The sequence below is a fragment of the Alternaria infectoria genome (genome assembly GCF_024043175.1).
Source record: "Alternaria infectoria strain BMP 0036 chromosome Unknown scaffold_3, whole genome shotgun sequence".
Classification (NCBI taxonomy): domain Eukaryota; kingdom Fungi; phylum Ascomycota; class Dothideomycetes; order Pleosporales; family Pleosporaceae; genus Alternaria; species Alternaria infectoria.
The window spans coordinates 1,836,913-1,856,730 of NW_026250692.1; the positions used below are offsets into that span (position 1 = coordinate 1,836,913).

The following is a 19,818-nucleotide window of genomic DNA, read 5'->3' on the forward strand; positions in this document are numbered from 1 at the left end:
CAATGCACACAACCCTCATCCTCAACAATTGAGTTCTACACAAAACATTCGTGTACCTGCGCTCCAGTAGAAATCTCAGGCGCTGACAAACGTGAAACGTGAGGCTGGCGATGGAGTTATGGATCGAAAGCCGAGGCTAGCTCGCGGATGTGGTCATAGCGCCTTCTCGATGATTCCAATCGTCGAGCGACCCAAATTTTTAGAGGCATCGAACATCTGCGACCACTCTTCTCCGCATCCTCCTCTACATCCACACTATTCCTGGTTATCTTGCATAAAGCTGGAGTCTAGGAGCAACATCTGAGGTTCCTTTTTCCCTACTCACACATCCCAATTCCGTCACAATGCAAAGAGCTTTCGCATCGCGGGCGCGGACTTCGGCCCTCAACTCGAGCTCTAAGCTCCGGTCCACCAGCTACAACCTCCAGCAGCAGAGGTTTGCGCACAAGGTACGGCAATTGCATATCTACTTGGTGGAAAAAAGACGCAAAACTAATAATTGGTAGGAACTGAAGTTCGGCGTCGAGGCACGAGCAGGACTGCTGAAGGGTGTCGACACACTTGCAAAGGCCGTATCAACAACACTGGGTCCCAAGGGTCGCAATGTATTGATCGAGTCGAGCTACGGCTCCCCCAAGATCACCAAGGGTATGCACGAGTTCCGCCGCCATCCTTAACATTGACCGCTGACATCATTCCAGATGGTGTAACAGTCGCAAAGGCTATTTCCCTCCAAGACAAGTTCGAGAACCTCGGAGCCCGCCTGCTCCAGGACGTCGCCTCCAAGACCAATGAGGCTGCTGGTGACGGTACCACCACTGCCACCGTCCTTGCCCGCGCCATCTTCTCCGAGACCGTTAAGAACGTTGCCGCTGGATGCAACCCCATGGACCTGAGGCGGGGTACCCAGGCCGCTGTCGAGGCCGTCGTTGAGTACCTCAGGGCGAACAAGCGGGACATCACCACCAGCGAGGAGATTGCGCAGGTTGCTACCATCTCCGCCAACGGTGACACACACATTGGCAAGCTTCTGTCCAACGCTATGGAGAAGGTCGGAAAGGAGGGTGTCATCACCGTCAAGGAGGGCAAGACCACCGAGGATGAGCTTGAGGTTACCGAGGGCATGAAGTTCGACCGCGGATACATCTCCCCCTACTTCATCACCGACACCAAGACCGCCAAGGTTGAGTTTGAGAAGCCTCTCATCCTCCTCTCCGAGAAGAAGATCTCTGCTGTCCAGGACATCGTCCCCGCTCTCGAGGCCTCCCAGCAGCTCCGCCGTCCCCTTGTCATCATTGCTGAGGACATTGACGGTGAGGCGCTTGCCGTCTGCATTCTCAACAAGCTCCGTGGCCAGCTCCAGGTTGCCGCTGTCAAGGCTCCCGGCTTCGGTGACAACCGCAAGTCCATCCTTGGCGATCTCGCTGTCCTGACCAACGGTACCGTCTTCAGCGACGACCTTGACATCAAGCTCGAGAAGGCCACCCCCGACATGCTCGGTTCCACCGGATCCATCACCATCACCAAGGAGGACACCGTCATCCTTAACGGCGAGGGCAGCAAGGACCAGGTCTCCCAGCGCTGTGAGCAGATCCGTGGCGTCATCAACGACGCTACCACCTCCGAGTACGAGAAGGAGAAGCTCCAGGAGCGCCTGGCCAAGCTCTCTGGTGGTGTTGCCGTCATCAAGGTCGGTGGCTCCTCCGAGGTTGAGGTCGGTGAGAAGAAGGACCGCATCGTCGACGCTCTGAACGCTACCCGCGCCGCCGTTGAGGAGGGTATCCTGCCCGGTGGTGGTACTGGTCTCCTCAAGGCCTCCGCCAACGCTCTCGGTAACGTCAAGGCTGCCAACTTCGACCAGCAGCTCGGTATCACCATTGTCAAGAACGCCATCACCCACCCCGCTCGCAAGATCGTCGAGAACGCTGGCGCCGAGGGCTCCGTCATCGTTGGCAAGCTCATCGACGAGTACAAGGGTGACTTCAACAAGGGTTTCAACAGCGCCAAGGGCGAGTACGTCGACATGATCGCTGCTGGTATCCTTGACCCCTTCAAGGTTGTCCGCACTGCTCTCGTTGACGCCAGCGGTGTTGCCTCGCTCCTCGGAACTACCGAGGTCGCCATTGTCGAGGCACCCGAGGAGAAGTCTGGACCTCCAGGCGGCATGCCTGGCGGTATGGGTGGTATGGGAGGCATGGGCGGAATGGGCTTCTAAACAGCTGAAGCCTAGCCGTCTGTTTTCTTCTTCTTATACCCCCATTCCGTTATAATGACTTTAGTCTTATGCCTTTCCCAGCGATGATTTATGTACACGATATTGGGTTGGTCTCCGCTCTTCACTCATGATTTCTCAAAAGCGCAGCATTGTTGGATATTTGGTTTTTATTGTACAATATTGTGTAAGGATCTCCTGGGAAGGACAAGATGCATAAAGCGACGAAGGAAATATGAACAAGTTCAAACGAGTTTTCGACGAGATGCACAACATATGCTTGAGTTATGAATGCTGCAAGGAATAGGATTGGTGGACCACCTCTCACGAAAAAAACTGAACACCTGCCTCCTAGAAGTCTACGTTACCTTGAAGAATGTGTGAACGCTAACCCTGATACTAACGTACAAAGCAGAATACCTGTTCAGCCTGTTCCTTGTATGAGGTGGGATGCTGTGACGACTGACAGGGCGTTGCTGTGGCGGCAGAGCCAAACTAAACCTTGTAACGTGTCTGGTATCGTGCCGTGCTCCAGGGCTTGAAGGAACCCCACTAGGGTACGTGCATCGAGAAAACCCCACCCCACCTGCCACTACTCGCTCAGCCTCAGCAATCACACTCTCCTCCTCCGCCTTTTCTCCCGCAAACACATCAACTATCCACCCAGATCAGTTTTCTCTATTGACGTAAGCTGCCACCGCTCCCTGGCCGAACAGGCTGCCATTCCTTCACTGCTGCATCTTCGCACGCGGCAATCGCAACGATGACGACGACGCTGACAGGCAACCACAGTACTGATAAAGCTACCTGGCGCCTCGAACCCCCTCTAGCATCCTCTACTTTACACATCCGACATTATGGTGAGAATCTTTGAGATGCGTTATTAGGGAACTCGAACTAACAGCGGATACAGGCTCAATCCGGGTACGTACTGCAAAACAAACAACAGGGCATCAACAGCTGTCGCTGCCCGACGACCGCGCCCGCATAGCTCCCCCTGCCTCGTCCACCACCACCCCGACACCCGTCTCGCGCATCCCTCTATCGCCCCCACACGTACTAACCACGACGCAGTGTCTCCGTCTCGCCCGAGTGCATCAGCACCTTCAACGAGCTCAAGCTTGGCAAGGACATCAAATGGATTATCTACAAGATCAGCGACGACTGGAAAGAGATTGTCGTCGAGGAGACTTCCAAGGAGGCCAACTTTGACGTCTTCCGCGAGAAGCTGCTCAACGCCAAGAGCAAGGACCGCAAGGGCAAGGAGGGCATTGGCGGTCGCTACGCCGTGTTCGACGTCGAATACGAGCTCGAAAGCGGAGAGGGCTCCAGGAGCAAGATCACTTTTATCAGCTGGACGCCAGATGATGCGGCGCAATACGTACGTCACAACAACGGGAAGAGTATTGTTTGGGAAAGGTTGACTAACGAGTGACAGCCCCGCATGATGTACTCATCCTCCAAGGAAGCCATCAAGCGCGCCCTCAACGGTCTCGCCGCCGATATCCAAGCCAACGATGCCGACGACATCGAGTTCGAGAGCATCAAGAGCCGTGTCTCCAAGGGCCGCTAAGCGCCTCTCCCCCCACCTTCCCTTCCGACCTGTCGATTTCGCGCACCTGTTAGTATGGAGGAAGGAACGACTGCGGTTGGTAATGATATGAAATGAAAACGATTCGAGCGGTTGATTGGCAGCGGTCATGGCATAGCGAGCTTTTGCGCATGATGATTACAGACGAAACATGCGATATGTGGGCAGTGATAGTGCTGGGTGCAACTTGCATTATCAGGCTTGGTATGCTTTTGATAGGCTAAACTGGTCAAATTGTCGTCGATGGACAGCTCTCGGTGTTGGAACTTGCATGATGTGACGTGCGATGTTTCTTGTGATGTTGTTTCCGGGTATCTGCGATTGCAATTGTTTGGCTGCAGCAGCTATGCCAGATGACTACTTGTTCTGTTCCCATGCTCCCCTAAACACACCCAGTAACCTCTCACTCTCATCCGCGTCCTTGGTCCTCTGAAGAACAAAGTTCTTAAGATCGCCCCAAAACTCGTCTGTCGCAACGACTTCCTTCCCATGACCAAGTGGCGCATCTGCAGCACCAGTCGCTGTGCCTGCAGCTGTCTCTCCAGCACTAGCAAGCCCCTTCTCGCTCTCCGTCGGCGGCGCAACAGCAGGCGGACTCGTCACCGGTGTCCCTGCCGACGCCGGACTCGCAGCCCCGCCAAGAGCAGCGCCAGCCATAACCATAACCCCAAACTCAACTTCACTACCCGCATCTGTGCCTATGACTTCCAGCAGTGTCTTTGAATCTGTGACTGGCTTCTTCTTGTAAAGAATCTTTATCTTGGCTGCTGATAACGAGGCTTGTGTCGCGTACTGTTGTTTGAGGTCGTAGACGGAGGTTTTGGATGGGTCGATTGAGCTGAGTGGGATGGTAGGTGTGGTCGGCTTCATGGGTTTGAGCGTCACGGAGATTGACGAGGAAGATGGTGTGGAGGCATCGTCGCTGGTGGTGGGTTTGGGGTTCGGTCGTTGCGGGTGGGGTGGGTGTGGGAGGCGGGGGAGGGTGTACTGGTGGGGTTGTCAGTTTCTGATATTTGCGCGTATGGATATAGGATGTGTGGGGGATGGGCTGCGAGGACTTACGGCGCCTTGTGCGGGATATTGGCGTGCGTCTGCGATGTGATCACTGGACAGCTTGGGCGGGCGAGCGTCCAAGGCGCTGAGGAATGATTTGCAGAATGCGAGTTCTGACATGATGAATTGCTGGAGGCTTGCTGAATGCGACTTCGAGTAGTGTTTCGGTATCGTGGAATTGCGCGCCGGTCGAGGATGTGTATAGCTCCAATGCGATGACGCTGTTGGTGTTGCGGGACAGTGGACCGCAGCAGCTCGACCAGGGCAAAGAACGCGCTAAGCCCAAAGGAAGTCCGCTAGCGTGGAAAAAGTTCCAAAGTGCTAGCGAAAGTTCGGTGTTCGCGCTGCTGGTTCACGCTGCCATCTCTCAGTAATTCGACCTTTTTGTTTTACCGCCCACTAAACACCTACGGGATAAATTTGTCGCCATGGGTCAAGGTCGCCGTATGAAGAAGCAGGGCATGCCCGATGTCCTCGACGAATCGCTAGTTACGAGGAAGCGAAAAGATGCGCCCGACGCCGTGAACCCGGAGCGCAAGAAGAGGAGCAGGACAGCTGCAAGGGAAGCTAAGGAGGCCAAGGCCAAATTGGTACCCAAGACGAGGGTAGCTGGAAAGCCCGTCAAGCCTGTGAAGCAGCCTCTGAAGACAGCTGCTGCTGTCGTGAACGGAGCGAAAGCAAAGGCAAAGAAGTCGGCGCCTCTACCACCATCGGACGATGAGGACGAAATGTCAGACCTTGAGGATTCCGATCTGGAGAACATCAACGTTACCGGACTTGATGCGCTCGGTAGCGCATCCGAAGGCGAAGACGATGAAGACATGGACGACGACGACTTCGGCTCCGACGTTGTAGATTCGGATGACGATATCAGGCGAGGCGCGGCCATGTGGTCAGACGACGATGACGAGGAGGACGCCGAAGAGAAACTCACAGCCGCCAACATTGCTGGTCTATCTACGCGATTGGACATGCAGAAGGCGATTGAGGATGCGGAGGCGCAAGCCGAGTTGGAGGAGAGCAACATGCAAACCAACATCGTCGCGGAGAGACCCAAGATCCTGGAGGATGAGGACGAGGATGGCAGGCCGATCACAAATCTCGTCAACCAGGACATCCAGCTATTGCGCACAAGACTTACGGACACGATCCGTGTATTGGACGACTTCAAGAACCTGGCTGAGGAGGGACGAAGTAGGGCGGAATACAGAGCGTCGCTTTTGAAGGACATCTGTGCTTACTACGGTACGTTCATGATCCATGAGAGCTTCACTCCTGCGCATACTAACGCTATCGACAGGCTACTCCGAATTCTTAGCTGACAAGCTCCTCAACCTCTTCCCACCCCGCGAAGCGCAAGCCTTCTTCGAAGCCAACGAAACCCCAAGACCGGTCGTTATCCGAACAAACACCCTCCGAACACACCGAAGAGAACTTGCGCAAAGCTTGATCAACCGCGGTGTACAACTTGAGCCCGTTGGCAAGTGGTCTAAAGTCGGTCTGCAGATTTTCGATGCGCAAGTGCCGCTCGGAGCCACACCTGTAAGCCTGGCATGTAATGAGTGTTTCGAACCATTACTAACCTTTTGTAGGAATACCTCGCTGGACACTACATTCTCCAGGCCGCTTCCTCGTTCTTGCCCGTCATGGCACTGGCACCCCAAGAAAACGAGCGCGTGCTAGATATGGCTGCTGCCCCTGGTGGAAAGACAACACATTTGGCGGCTTTGATGAAGAACACAGGATGCATCTTTGCCAACGATGCCAACAAGGATCGTGCCAAGGGTCTGATAGGCAACATCCACCGTCTAGGCGCAAGGAACGTCATTGTCTCCCACTACTCGGCCCTTGAGTTCCCCAGGGTCATGGGTGGTTTCGACCGTGTGCTGCTCGACGCTCCATGCTCTGGTACCGGTGTCATCGCCAAGGATGCCAGTGTCAAGACCAACAAGACCGAAGCAGACTTCATGAAGCTACCCCATCTCCAGAAGCAGCTGTTGCTCGCCGCTATCGACTCTGTCAACCACCACTCCAAGACCGGAGGATACATTGTCTACAGTACCTGTTCAGTAACCCTCGAAGAGAACGAGCAAGTCGTTCAGTACGCATTGAACAAGCGACTGAACGTCAAGCTCGTAGAGACCGGTCTCACTTTCGGTAAGGAAGGATTCACCAACATCGGCGGCAAGGCCTTCCACCCCTCGATGAAGATGACAAGGAGATACTACCCCCACACATACAACGTCGACGGTTTCTTCGTCGCCAAGTTCAAGAAGATCGCGCCTACCCCACCCAACGCCGTTGGCGTCAACGAATCCTCAGTTGCAAAGGCAAAGAATACCGCCAACCCCAACGTCCCAGCCACCGGACTCGAGATCGTCGATCGTCGGCCCATCGAAGCGGACAGCGACGATGAATCAGACTTTGGTGGCTTCGACGAGGATGAGGACGAGAAGTACATGGAGAAGGCCAAGGTTAAGACAATGCGCAGGAAGGGCAAGGACCCTAGGGCTGTTGTGCCAAAGGGCGAGAAGGCTGCAAATGGCACTGTCAAGGAAGCAGCAAAGGAGACCGCTAAGGAGTCGCCCAAGAAGCCCGCTAAGGAGGCGACCAAGGAGTCGCCCAAGGAGTCAGCAAAGGTCAAGAACGGCGACGTTAGCGCAAAGGAGAAGGCAGGCAGGAAAGAGAAGAAGGGCGGCGGTATTGAAGTTGCGTCTACACCTAACGGCGTCAGCGCGAAGGAGACCAAGGTTGAGTCTAAGAAGGCGCGGAGAAAGAGTGGTGACAAGAACAAGGCATAGTGTGTTCTTGAAGGCAGAAAGCACAAAAGCAGGAGTTTGGGCTCTTACTAGATACCAATGCATGCTCGGAAGAGTTTTGTTGTCGCCGAATTGGCTTTCGCGTCGATGTGTGGTGGTCTGATATCTTGTCAATGAGGCTGGATCGCTTTTGCGCTTCCTTCCCTCTTATTGAAAGACTTTGCGCCGGTCGCTACTTCCGTCTCGACCCTTTGACAACAAGCCCACGTGCGTGGCAGCTCCTGCCTGTTACACCAGGAAAAGTTTGCACCGCTATATTTCAAACAGCTGTCTGCCATTACTCATGATGTCTAACTCGAAATTGGCTACTGTCAAAGAAGCTTGTTAGGTGGACATGTCACCACTGTTTTCAGCAGATCGTCACGATCGTCGCACCCTGGTGGAGATGCCCAACCAATCTTGCCAAACACACGAGCGGGCTCCTTCCCAGGATCTGGTAAGACGAGTTTGCCCACTGAGATCCAAATCCCGGGACCTGGTTCTGAAACCTTTTGCAGCCTCAATTGCAAACTCTGTACCTGCGCGATCGAGCTTCGATGCGCGGAAAACGTCTTCGTGGCTTCTAGCGATGCGTCGATGCCTCTGACGTACAGCGCCGCCAATGCGCCCGTTAGACTCCGCAGCTACCCCGGAGTACCTCCACATTTCATCAACCTCAACCATCCTTCCACTTCCCGAAAATCAGCCTGGAAGAGAGACGTTCATCGTCGCAGTAAGACCGAGGTGGCGGCACGGCACATGTCAGGCATGACCGCTCCGTCGGCCACTCATCATCGACATCGCGATGCAGATGCTGCGCCGTAAGCACGCGTCCCCGAGTCATCGCGTCGGTCCAAGCAATGCCGAGCACTGAACATCGAAGGGAAGCGAAAGGAAGCGAAGGCTTATTGGCTCAAGAGATTGTGCAGCAACTTCTATACAAGAGAACAACAACTGTCACGAGCACATATTCCAGGGCCCCTTTTGAAAGGACGACAAGAAAACATGCCGCTGCATCCGACGTGCAGCGCTCTCATCTTCGCTGTGGTCATCTTGGTGTTGCGCGGGGAAAACATTTCTCTGCCAATGTTCAGCGCTCCGAGAATCATACCGACGAGTCTCCACTCTGGAGTTCCTGGGGTTGCAAGGAGACAATCGGCCCATCCTTTTTCTGACATGCCGAAAGGTTGACGCGATCATTGGGAGCGGCAAACTTCTGGAAGGATGCGTCGCCTTGCTTGCAGGAAGTGCGGCATTTCCAGTGTGATGATTTTGTCCTGGCGCGCGATCGTGCCGGAAGGGGAGAATTGGCATGATGCTTTGCCCGTGAACATCGTCTGATTGAGCCACGACTTCGACAGTCTTTGTTCGTTCCCGTGACGAACGTGCTGCTTGGACGATCGCGACAGGCTTCTATGATCGCTGTCTTGTCACCAGCCTCCGACGTAAGTGGTGTGAGGGAGGTCAGCCTGCCGAGTACGGGGTAATAACCAACTGCGGTACGCTCCATGTTATGATGCGGGGCATACCATGCAAGAATGGTTGGCTTGGGAAACCGACTGGGATTAGCAACTTGTGATATGGCACTGAGGTGCAGCGGCTTGGGACAAGGGTTTGTCGGGATCGCGAGCTGGATGGAGAGATGCTCGGAGCTTGCATCCTGAGATAAAGAGTGACTGCGCGCTCCGTCAAACGGCCTGACTACGCGTCTCGAGTTTCGCGACATCGCCAATTGCCATCTCTAAGAAGTCAAATCGAACTTTGCCATCATGGGTTTCATGCTCAAGCCCCCGCCAGACACAGCTGGTAAGGCATGGTAAGCTTCACTGGACACAACACCATGCACACACCTAACTCTTTCCAAGGCCTGCCATTGTAATCGGTCTATTCGTCGCTTTTGGTGGTGTCCTCTTCGGGTGAGCCTACACTTCGTTGACGTATCACGCGTACCTTCTGATCTCCCTAGATATGACACAGGTACCATTTCTGGCATTATTGCCATGGACTACTGGAAGAAGGAATTCTCCACCGAACCAGATCTCAGCATCACAGCAGCTCAAGACTCTCTGATCGTCTCCATTCTCTCAGCTGGTACCTTCTTCGGTGCTTTGACGGCTGCGCCATTTGGTGATCTACTTGGTCGTCGCCTCGGTTTGATGGTTTCTGCCGGTGTCGTCTTCAACCTCGGTGTTATTCTGCAGACGGCCGCGACAGCGCAACCATTGTTCATTGCCGGTCGTTTCTTCGCCGGTTACGGTGTTGGTCTCATCTCAGCTCTGAGTAAGTCAACTCTTTCCTCGTTGTTCTCCGCTTCCCGGCATCGTGGGGCTGATCGTCAATGGTGGCTGACGCCCCTCGCCCCGCATCGATGAGGCTCTGCGGGGCATCTGGCTCGCTTGCAGCAAAGCTAACAAGACGACAGTTCCCATGTACCAGAGTGAGACCGCGCCGAAATGGATTCGCGGAACGATTGTAGGAGCTTATCAGCTTGCTATCACAATTGGATTGCTACTCGCGGCCATTGTAAACAATTCGACCAAGGACCGCAATGACTCTGGATCATACCGTATTCCAATCGCGGTGCAATTCCTCTGGTCTATCGTTCTTGTCGGCGGGTAAGCGCGTTGATCTCAACTAGACGATGGCAGCTGCTAACTTGTCGCTAGACTGTTCTTCTTGCCAGAGACGCCGAGATATCTCATCAAGATGGACCGATATGAGAAGGCTGCCGACAGTCTCGGCAAGCTACGCCGTCTACCGGTCGATCACCCAGCCATCGTCGAGGAACTGAACGAGGTCCAGGCCAACCATCTTTACGAGATGTCGTTGGGAAAGTCTACATACGCCGACTGCTTCAAGGGAACGCTGGGCAAGCGTCTCGTGACTGGATGCCTACTGCAGTCGCTGCAACAGCTTACTGGTGTAAACTTCATCTTCTGTATGTTCTCTAATCCACGCACGTTTGTGGCTCCCTCTAATATGTCCAGATTACGGTACCCAATACTTTCAGAACGCCGGTTTCCAAGACCCCTTCATCATCCAGGTCATCACCAACTGCGTCAACGTCGCATCCACATTTCGTAAGCCTTTCGTCTCCAACCTGGAAGGAGACAATACTGACTTTCGGATTTCTAGCGGGTCTCTACATGGTTGAACGCCTCGGTCGACGCAACCTTCTTCTCCTCGGAGCGATCGGCATGTGCGTGTGCCAGTACATCGTCGCCATCACAGGAACGGTAGCCGGCACATCCGATCTCGCAGCTCAACGCGCTGCCATTGCCTTTGTGTGCATCTACATCTTCTTCTTCGCCAGCTCCTGGGGTCCAGTTGCTTGGGTTGTGACCGGCGAGCTGTACCCGTTGAAGGCACGCGCCAAGTGTCTTTCCATGACCACAGCATCCAACTGGTATGTTCACAGACCATGATCATGGTATCGAAAAAGACTAACGCCATATTCCAGGTTGCTCAACTGGGCAATTGCCTACTCAACCCCGTACATGGTCGACGAAGACCACGCAAACCTGGCATCTAAGGTCTTCTTCGTGTGGGGTTCATTCTGTTTCGTCTGCATCGCCTTTGTGTAAGTCCTTTTTCCCTCTACACCATCCTACCCAACCACCGACATCTGCGTGACAAACGCTGACACGTCTCCCCCCACAGCTGGTTCATGATCTACGAGACCAAGGGTCTCAGTCTCGAACAAGTCGACGAACTCTACGGCATCGTCAGCAAAGCGTGGAAGTCGCAGGAGTTCCGTCCTGCTGTCCAATTCGCCGAGATCGATCCCAAAGGTGGACACGACATAAATCTGGGCGAGGTGGCGCAGAACCAGGAGAGGAAGAGGAGTGTGCAGCACGATGAGGCTGTCGCAGTGCCCAAGATTGAGACCTAGGCTTGGGGTGTAGGAAGCACGAGGGGACATGGGCACAACTGGGGATAAGAGAAGGAGGGTGTATGGATGGATGAGGGATGGTATATGCGAAAGCATGATAGATACGGAGGAGGGGAGGATGTAATGGTGCATCGTATTTGATGCTTTCAGGCTGACAATGGCCAACAATGGATTGTTCGCCATTGCATCACTTCGACAACACTACTTGATCTACTGACCCAACTTCATCGTCCTCCCCTTCCTACCTCACCAGCTCCTCCTCATCTCTTGCAACTGTCTTCTTGCCTGCATCATATGCCAATTAGTCCACGGATCGTCACCTCGATGCTCAGACGGAATTCGTATAGCCTCCTGCCCCGGTACGTACTCGCGCTTACCGTAAGACCCTTGCGGCTTCTCGTCCTGGAAGGGGTTGACGAAGCGGGGGTATTTGGAATCTTTGGGTGGTGGTGGGGTTGCGAGTGGGGATGGAGAAGCTTGCTGCTGTTGTTGCGCTTGTGCTTGTGCTTGTGCATATGCTTCTTGATACTGTTGCTGCTGTTGTGCTTGGGCTTGGGCTTGTGCATGTGCTTGTGCTTGTTGTTGTTGAAGATACGGGTGCTTGAATCCTTGCGGTGGGTAGAACGGTTGTTGCATGCTTGGTATGCCCATGCCGGGCATGGGCATACCTCTTCCCAAGCCAGACATGCCGGCCCCGATACCCCTGCCCATCCCTCCAGGCCAGAACCTCGGGTCCATACTATCTCTTTTGGGAACTGTGGGGAACAAAGTTGTTCGAATGCGATGTGTATTGAGTTGAACGATGCGACAGAGGCTGGTAGTTTGCGGCGATCAGCGAGACAGTCAGCTCGGTGTTGAGTTCAAGAAAGGAAAGTCTCAATGGGTTCAATGGCGTTACTGTGATGTCGTGCGATGATCATGAGAATGCCAGCCAGCAGGTGAGTAGATTAGAAAATCCGAGTGTGAAGCAAAGAAGAATAGGGAAGGCCTTTGATGGTTGAGACGGCGATTTGCGTCATTGATGGAGTTCTTCGTTGCTACAATAACGACATTCCATTCACACATGGCGAACATCTCGCCATACCACCTCACTTCCCACTCGGAAGACCTATCAAAGCATGCAAACACTACATGCCTGCCTGGAACATCATTCCTCGTCCGCGTGGAGAAGTCTTTTCGCGGTTGCCTAAATCCCCAGTCACCGTCACCCGTTGTTATTGTTGTGGACGCGTCACGTTCACCGTGACTTCTCGCGTTTGTTTGTGCGTCGCGTGCCCTTCCCTTCTGAGCCAGCGCGTGAGTCACACGCTTTTCGGATATTGGCGGCTATTGCAGTTCATGGAATGCGCGATGAAGTCGGCGTGGGAAGATACTGCCACATTTGTTGGGGTAGACGGTGAGGTATCAGAGCGACTTCATGTCGCTCATTCGGTCATTCACATCATCACCATCAGTAGCAGTAGCATCATCATCATCATTGAGGTCATCATAGAGGTATTCAAGTTTCCATTACTCAAGTACCTAAACTTTTCATCCGTGAAGCGGGTGTCCTATCCATCAATCATATAGTGCAAAGACTATGCCAACTGCTAGCAAGGCCGACGCAGATGTCTCAAGCCAAGTAGTCACATCGACCCATGAAGAAGATAAACACCCAGTGTGTTCATGTAGTCGTGTCGTGTCATACCATATCCAGACTGCAAAACCAGCAGCCAAAATGAAAATCCGTGAACCGTGAATATCGTGCTATCATAAAGAAACCGTCCATCATACTGGCAACAACGGTTAGCAAAGCGGTCTTGAGAGACGGTAGTTGTTCTTACAGTCGTGTAAACGTAACCTTTACTCGCGTGAAGGCGGGTGACGAGGCGAGGTGCTTTTAATTGGAATGTCCCGCGTTGAAACCATAGCCATCATGAGCCTCGGCCATGAATACGTCGGCGTATGGGCCCTGATCGATACCGCAGTTCGCGAAAACGTTGTGAGAAAACAGATCAGGGACATGGCCGGCCTCTAGCGGCGGTAGCCCATCTTGCGGCGAACAAGCCAAGCCCAGGAAACCTTGGGCTCCTCGCTGTCCTGACGCGGACCACACAGGCGAGTGGCCACGAACATCTTGACCCTCCTCCCGAGAGAAACTATAAGGACTCTCGTAAGCATGGCCCGACAGAGGGGACATCTCGGGGATGAACGCACTACGTGGGTGCCTAAGAAGAGCCTCGTTGTCCTCGTCGACAAACTCGAAAGAGTCAAGATCAACGGACTTTAACTCTCTACCGCGGTCATTTCCATCGAAGTCAAATGCCTCGAAGTGGGAGCCGCGGGTGTGGTGGTACGGGTTAGCCATACGTTGGGGGACAATGTCGCCACCGTATCCGCCAAACTTGCCGGGAGGGGACGCGTGAGGGATGGTGACACCGAAGACTTGACCATCCTTGGGCACATTACCGTTGGACGGGAAGTTGTTCACAGCAGAGCCGTTGATCTTGGATTCGACGAAGCCATCCTTGTCCTGGGCACCGTCGTTGTCAAACTTGAAGACGTCATCATCAGGCTCGCCGGACTTTTGATCTTGAAGATGGTTGAGGATCTCATCTTTCTCCTTGGACTCCTCGTGAACACAATCAGCGCCGACCTTGTTGAATCCAGGTGAATGCTTGACAAGGCCGGATTTGGACACTAGGACCTTTAGCTTCACGATCAAGGACGGACGGGAAGGAGTCAGTGGGTCCTGACCAGCGTTTGGCTGAGAGTTGGTGTTAGCAGTGGACGACAAAGAAGATGAACGCTTGTTCTTGCGCGTCCACGCCATCCTCAACGATGGAATCTGGTAGCCCTCGGCGATCTGTTTGCCGCGCAACTTCAAGATGGCCTGCTGAAGTGCGCCAGCAGTACAGCTCTCGCCGACAACCTGGCCAGCCTGGTCGAACGGGATCTGAACACCAGTCTCACCACAGGCCCAGACGATACCGAGGACTACATTCTTCCAATCGTTGTCACTCCACTTGAGCAGCTTGGGACGAGGCTGGCGTGGCTTGCGGGGCGCGCCATCCTTGTTGATCTTTGGGATCTTGGATGGGGGGTGGTCCTCGCGATCGCTCTCGGCGTAATCGCTGTCATATGTGGGGGTATAACTCACTGAACCCGTGTTGTTCACCGGAGCTGGAGCGGGAGCAACATGTCCGCGCATAGCGTGATATTCACCGCGTGAGTACATATCTTGCTCGTAGCCGTAATGAACGTAGGAGTTATCGACTTCTGGGCCGCGATAGGTCTCGATAGGGCCGTCGTGCTGCAGGAGGTTGCGAGAATGGCACTCAGGCGCGGTCATGTTACGACCACGCTTGCGAGAGGGTTTATGAGTGGGCGTGGCTGGGTCCTCGTCAAAGAGGCTAACCGTGTTTAGCTTGTTGTTGTGGAAGCGAGACATGATATCCAGTAGCTTACGTGCAAGTCGGAGCAATGGATCAAGAACCAAAGCGCTCTCTGCGTCGAAATTAGCAAGAGGTCAAGCAAAGGCGCAATGTGTACACCAGAGTGGGCGTGTTGTGTGCGGGGCGGAGAGCGGAGGAGAGACAACAACGCAAGCTGTAGCGCCACAACAAAGCTACCAGAGTGCTGCTGAAGTGGGCGAAGGAAAGAAGTGGTGCAGGGGAAGCAGCTGCTAAGCTGTTGGGGGTACGTACCTTTTGGAGATGTGTAGGGGGCGGTGTTTACAGGTGGTGCGGTAAAGACGGACCAGCTGTGGGAGGGACTTAGGGGAGGCAGACGAGGCAGACGAGGCGCTAGCGTTATCGAGCTCCCGGGCAGCCCAGTTACGTAGGCGACGAACTGGCTAGTAGGGCGGACGTGCTCAACGCACGCTGAGCCAAGACCACAGCAACACACCCCTTCCTCTTCGCAAACAGGACTAGACGGCGGGAAGCACGGGAGACGCCGGAAGAATGTTCACTCTGAACTTCCTAACCGTAGCAGTCTATATGTCTTCTTTGCCGTCTCCTGTTTGGTTGGGACGAAGAAAGGTTCGCGGGTGCGGTGGCTGACGGCGTACAGTTGAGCCACAGGGTAGGACGCTAAGGCACCATAGATGACCCAAAGCAGTTGAGACGGCGATGGCGTATAGCGACCACAACCACGTTCCTCTCGATCAGTCGGCAGTTGAAAGTTGGTTGATGTAATTCGGTTCGGGTTCAAGATAGCAATTGATGTGTCGGAAAATCGGACGGCCACACGGATTCCGATCAAGTTGCAAAGGCACTGCAAGGTACTGCGTCGGAAGATAAGAATACTCTTCGCAGACTTTCAATTGTCAACGTTGGTTGGGCAGGCAGTTGACTTGCTGAACGGTATAAGCGAGGATGTCCGGGTGAGAGAGCGACGTCTTGCTTTTGAAGTTCTGATGTTGTGGTCGCAAGAGCCTTTGTGGTTGAGGAAAAGTTATGTCGAGGTAAGTTGAAGGTATATATATATACCCACAAGTCTCAGTGACGCTTGAGATAAGCGGTAACGGCGCGGACTGAGGTGTCTCGAAGCCTGGGTGAGCGACAACACGTGAGCAAAGGTTCATGTTCATGTCCTACCCCGCGCTTCAAACCCTTGGTGACGTGGGAATCAGGGTGGCAAACTGGCGGTAAAGGCCGATAGTCGGCGTCGATGAGCTGACTACAATCAGAAAGTCGTATTGTATTGTATGTCTCGCCGTGGATATACGTTGCCTATTGTGGTGGCTACGGGCCGTTGGTATTCACTGTGCCCACGTTGCGGGTCCTGTGCTAGTGGTATGTAGTTCTAGAATGTTGAGTCCGGAAGAAGCCTTTTTTGGATCCCATCTCTTTTAGTATTGTTCGTAAGAAAAGCCTGACTAGCACTGTACCTGTTCCGCTCGATCATGTTGTGAACGAGATGCCTGAACAAGCTGACAGTACCAGAGTGTAATGGCTGGTTGCAATGGCTTGTGAAATGTGTTCAAGAGAAAGAGCAAGAAACCTTCTGGTAGATCGAAGGCCGAGTTGTAGACAGGAAAGTGTGTGGAAGTGATGATATGGCAAACCCACAATATAACGAAGATGACATACCCGGACTTAGACTTGACAGTGTAAGAGAACCTCTCACATCAGTGCACCTTACCTTTTGTTCGGCAAGCGGAAGAAACCTACCGCTAGGGTATCTAGATACTAAATGCAAACCGAATGGCAAGATATTGAACCGTGGACATCAGCCCGAACCGAATGGGAAGGGCAGGATAGGTATCGATGCTAGGCTCCGTAGCCGAGGGTTTGATGTTGTTGACTATCCGGAAAAAGGTCCAAAGATGATGGGCGCGCGCGATAGAAGCTTTTACATACTGCCGGCTGGGTTTACCAGCTGGTATTGTTTCCGAACTGGAAGGCGAAAGCTCTGTGAGGGAATATGTACATGAGCCTTGCCAGATACTTGAACTTTGGACCTGATAATCGCAATATCGACGACTCGCGCTGGCATGCTAGATAGACGCCTTTGTGGGTTTGTACAGCTGTCTGAGACTCTGCTCGACTTCCTAGGCAGTCGATAGCCACCCCGAAGCACGGGTTTATGAATGGGAAGGAAGGCCATCAAGATTGGTGCGGAGTCCAGAGGTGCGGTTACACTCAGACGGTAGGCGCGATTTTGATGTTGATACAGCCTACACGGAAACGTTGACAGCTTACAGCGGAAGCATACTGCTGATTGTTTTGTCGAAGCTGTACCGTCATTACGCAGGCAGTGCGAGCTCGAGCGACAGAGTCGAGCGTAACGATTGAGAGTCGGCGAAGGAGAGGTGGGCGGCCAGATCGTGTTTCTGCGAAGCGGTGTGGTCGCTGCAGCGCTGTAGGTCATCAGTGTGCGATGTTTGTCTGCGTGCTTGATGTCGCAACGACAACGGGCCTCATCGAGGGTCAGACTGCAAAGGATATCCTGACGGAGATCAAGCGGAGGTGCATAGCCTGTTACCATTTAGAGCTGCCATCGCGCTTGCCAGGAAATTCAGACGCAGTTGCGGAAATGGCTCGTCGCGCCGGCGATGACTATGCATGGCGATGGAGGCAGGCGACGCGCTACGTCGCTGAGGAGGATATCCAGGGGATCTGAAGCGTAATGACGCGTACGAGAAGCTCTTCTGCATTAGTTGTGGCAATGGGAAGGAGGTTCGTGCTTGGCGAAAGTCGCAGAGGAAGTTGAGGCAGGGGTGGTCAGTAAACAAGAGGGGTGTGGAGGGAGTGGGCAGAGGTGCAATTAGAGTTTCTGGCGCTAGGAGGGCGTTCAGCAGGGACGATGCCCCATCGGTTCCTGTCCTTGGCAGAATCTCGTCCACAAGGCAGGCAGGTGCACAGCATTGGAAGGTCAACAGATGGTATATTTTGGGTCTACGAATATAGTGCTGTATCTAAGGAACTATCTGCTTGATTGTTAGCATCTGTCTGTATTGTAGTAGGGCTGAGGTAGGGTTGACTTGCCTGCATCTATCCTACATGGTATGCATTTCCTCCTGAGCCCGATTACAGATGCGGTACACCCAGTAGCTCTTGCCACGATGAGGAGGCTGCTCCTCTCAACCTTTCTGATGCAGTGCATCCCTTCAGTGCTGTCGTCTTGCAGTCGCTCCACGGCGTGGTGTCTCCGCGGGGCTGGCTTCGCTAAGTTCTGGGCGAAGGATTCGGCCCGACTCTCTCTGCTCTGACGTGCGGACTTGCATCGATGCAGTAGCTCTGTGCAATACACGTCGACGACGGAGTCGTTACTTGCCAGCTGCTGTGTGCACGGTGCGGCTGTTCTTGCTCCTGGAGTCCGCCATGTCCGCATGGACCTGCATCACCATCGCGCCTCCCTCCTGAATTTCTCGCCTCAGCCCACACACCAACTCGCCACCAACCACCAGCTCCACGAAATCGGCTCCACATCGCTACGACGCGTTCGCTATACGATATGGAGATGAAGACTCGAGCCTCTGAGATGCATATGTCTTCCGAGTCCGCCCAGCGCCTCAGCCGCTGAGATGGCTCCTCAGCAAGACATCGTCCTACCCGCCGTACACCCTTGACGACGACCTCGACCGCGACTCGCAGCTCGCAGCTTGCCGCTCGCCTATAGTGGCACCTTCAGGAAGGCAAATGGTGATATGATACCAGGAAGGGATGCTTTGGATCGAGCTGGCGTGCTTCAACGCGACGCTCCCCCTCACCCGGCAGTCCGCGTCGTTCTCCCATACCCAACCTGCCTCGAGACAACTTCTCTAGGGAGCTTGGTAAAGGCAAAGTAACACTGGCTTGTTTGCTCACTTCACTTCTGTTGCCAGGTTTACAGCTCCATGGACATCGAGCCTCGAACAAGCTTCGGAGGTGTCTCCAAGCGGCGCCCACCTTGCATGCAGCTCGCGTCGGATGACTTACCCACCCCTCGAACGCTCGCGATCCCACCTCGATTCCCTCTATACCTGCGGCCACTCTGCCCCCTCGGCACTCTTGCTGTTCCGGATTTGAGACCTCCGCGGAAGAGACCACTCGCTTGGCCAAGCTCCGAATGAACATCTCCCTCGACGTAGGAAGCTACAACGCCTTCAACGAGAGGCATGCAGGACAAACAACTACCAGCCACAGGGTACTTGAGTACTCGGGTAGCGTTGTCGGCTTCCACCTTTGGCTGCAGCTATCCACCAACCTCCGTTGGCGAAGCGGTGGTATAGCTCTGACTATGCTGACCCTCCGGAGTTCGGCCTCGCACTGTAACCTTTACCAAAGCTCTAGGTCATATTCGAGCGAGACCTCTCTCCGTCGCTCACCACAAACGTGTTGGCCGAAGACATGCTGGCATCGCCAAACCTCCAAGAAATGCCAATCGGGTCTTCTTCCTTGTCTGCACAAGCGTCCTACGGCCCAAGGTTCACGAACTACGATCTCCCTTGCCCATCGACATCGAGTACGCGAGCACTACAATCACATACGTCGGCTGTTTCGCATCGACACAACGTCCATCTCTGTCTCGCAGAAGATCTGGCAAGAGAAGGTAATGGGTACGTTACGGGTTATGGGCCACAGAGGGAAGTTTGGAGCGATTGTTCGGTCGGCGATTCGACACACAATTTCGCATCATCTCGCTGTTGTTCGTTCGGTGGAAGCTCGCAGGCATGCTCTTCACAGCTACAGTCTTCGTCATGCAACAGCCATGATGCATCGCCATGCTGATACTGAGCCCTGCATCAGGCGTAGGGTTACAGATCCCAAGAGCTTTGCGCGTTGTACGGCAGAACCAGTCGACA

General features: G+C 54.0%; 6 protein-coding genes across 6 annotated transcripts; 4 read left to right on the top strand and 2 right to left on the bottom strand.

Moving 5' to 3' along the window:
- Positions 1-344: 344 nt before the first annotated feature.
- HSP60 (chaperonin) lies at positions 345-2,215 on the top strand (the record flags this gene model as incomplete). Its single annotated transcript, XM_051494263.1, has 3 exons — positions 345-449; positions 507-648; positions 702-2,215. The coding sequence occupies 3 exons, from the start codon at positions 345-347 to the stop codon at positions 2,213-2,215; spliced, it is 1,761 nt and encodes a 586-aa protein (XP_051355942.1).
- Positions 2,216-3,069: 854 nt separating this feature from the next.
- Positions 3,070-3,785, top strand: J4E92_002864 (uncharacterized protein; the record flags this gene model as incomplete). The annotated part of the gene is made up of 4 exons (XM_051494264.1): positions 3,070-3,072; positions 3,126-3,136; positions 3,287-3,593; positions 3,651-3,785. 4 exons carry the CDS (start codon positions 3,070-3,072, stop codon positions 3,783-3,785), a joined length of 456 nt encoding a protein of 151 aa, XP_051355943.1.
- A 375-nt stretch (positions 3,786-4,160) lies between these two features.
- On the bottom strand, positions 4,161-4,976 carry J4E92_002865 (uncharacterized protein; the record flags this gene model as incomplete). Its single annotated transcript, XM_051494265.1, has 2 exons — positions 4,161-4,790; positions 4,866-4,976. 2 exons carry the CDS (start codon positions 4,974-4,976, stop codon positions 4,161-4,163), a joined length of 741 nt encoding a protein of 246 aa, XP_051355944.1.
- Positions 4,977-5,284: 308 nt separating this feature from the next.
- On the top strand, positions 5,285-7,657 carry J4E92_002866 (uncharacterized protein; the record flags this gene model as incomplete). Its single annotated transcript, XM_051494266.1, has 3 exons — positions 5,285-6,101; positions 6,157-6,398; positions 6,449-7,657. The coding sequence occupies 3 exons, from the start codon at positions 5,285-5,287 to the stop codon at positions 7,655-7,657; spliced, it is 2,268 nt and encodes a 755-aa protein (XP_051355945.1).
- A 1,766-nt stretch (positions 7,658-9,423) lies between these two features.
- On the top strand, positions 9,424-11,546 carry J4E92_002867 (uncharacterized protein; the record flags this gene model as incomplete). The annotated part of the gene is made up of 9 exons (XM_051494267.1): positions 9,424-9,470; positions 9,520-9,570; positions 9,621-9,934; positions 10,077-10,269; positions 10,321-10,592; positions 10,642-10,734; positions 10,790-11,060; positions 11,115-11,234; positions 11,315-11,546. The coding sequence occupies 9 exons, from the start codon at positions 9,424-9,426 to the stop codon at positions 11,544-11,546; spliced, it is 1,593 nt and encodes a 530-aa protein (XP_051355946.1).
- A 1,879-nt stretch (positions 11,547-13,425) lies between these two features.
- On the bottom strand, positions 13,426-14,877 carry J4E92_002868 (uncharacterized protein; the record flags this gene model as incomplete). Its single annotated transcript, XM_051494268.1, has 1 exon — positions 13,426-14,877. The coding sequence occupies one exon, from the start codon at positions 14,875-14,877 to the stop codon at positions 13,426-13,428; it is 1,452 nt and encodes a 483-aa protein (XP_051355947.1).
- Between the last annotated feature and the right edge of the window lie 4,941 nt (positions 14,878-19,818).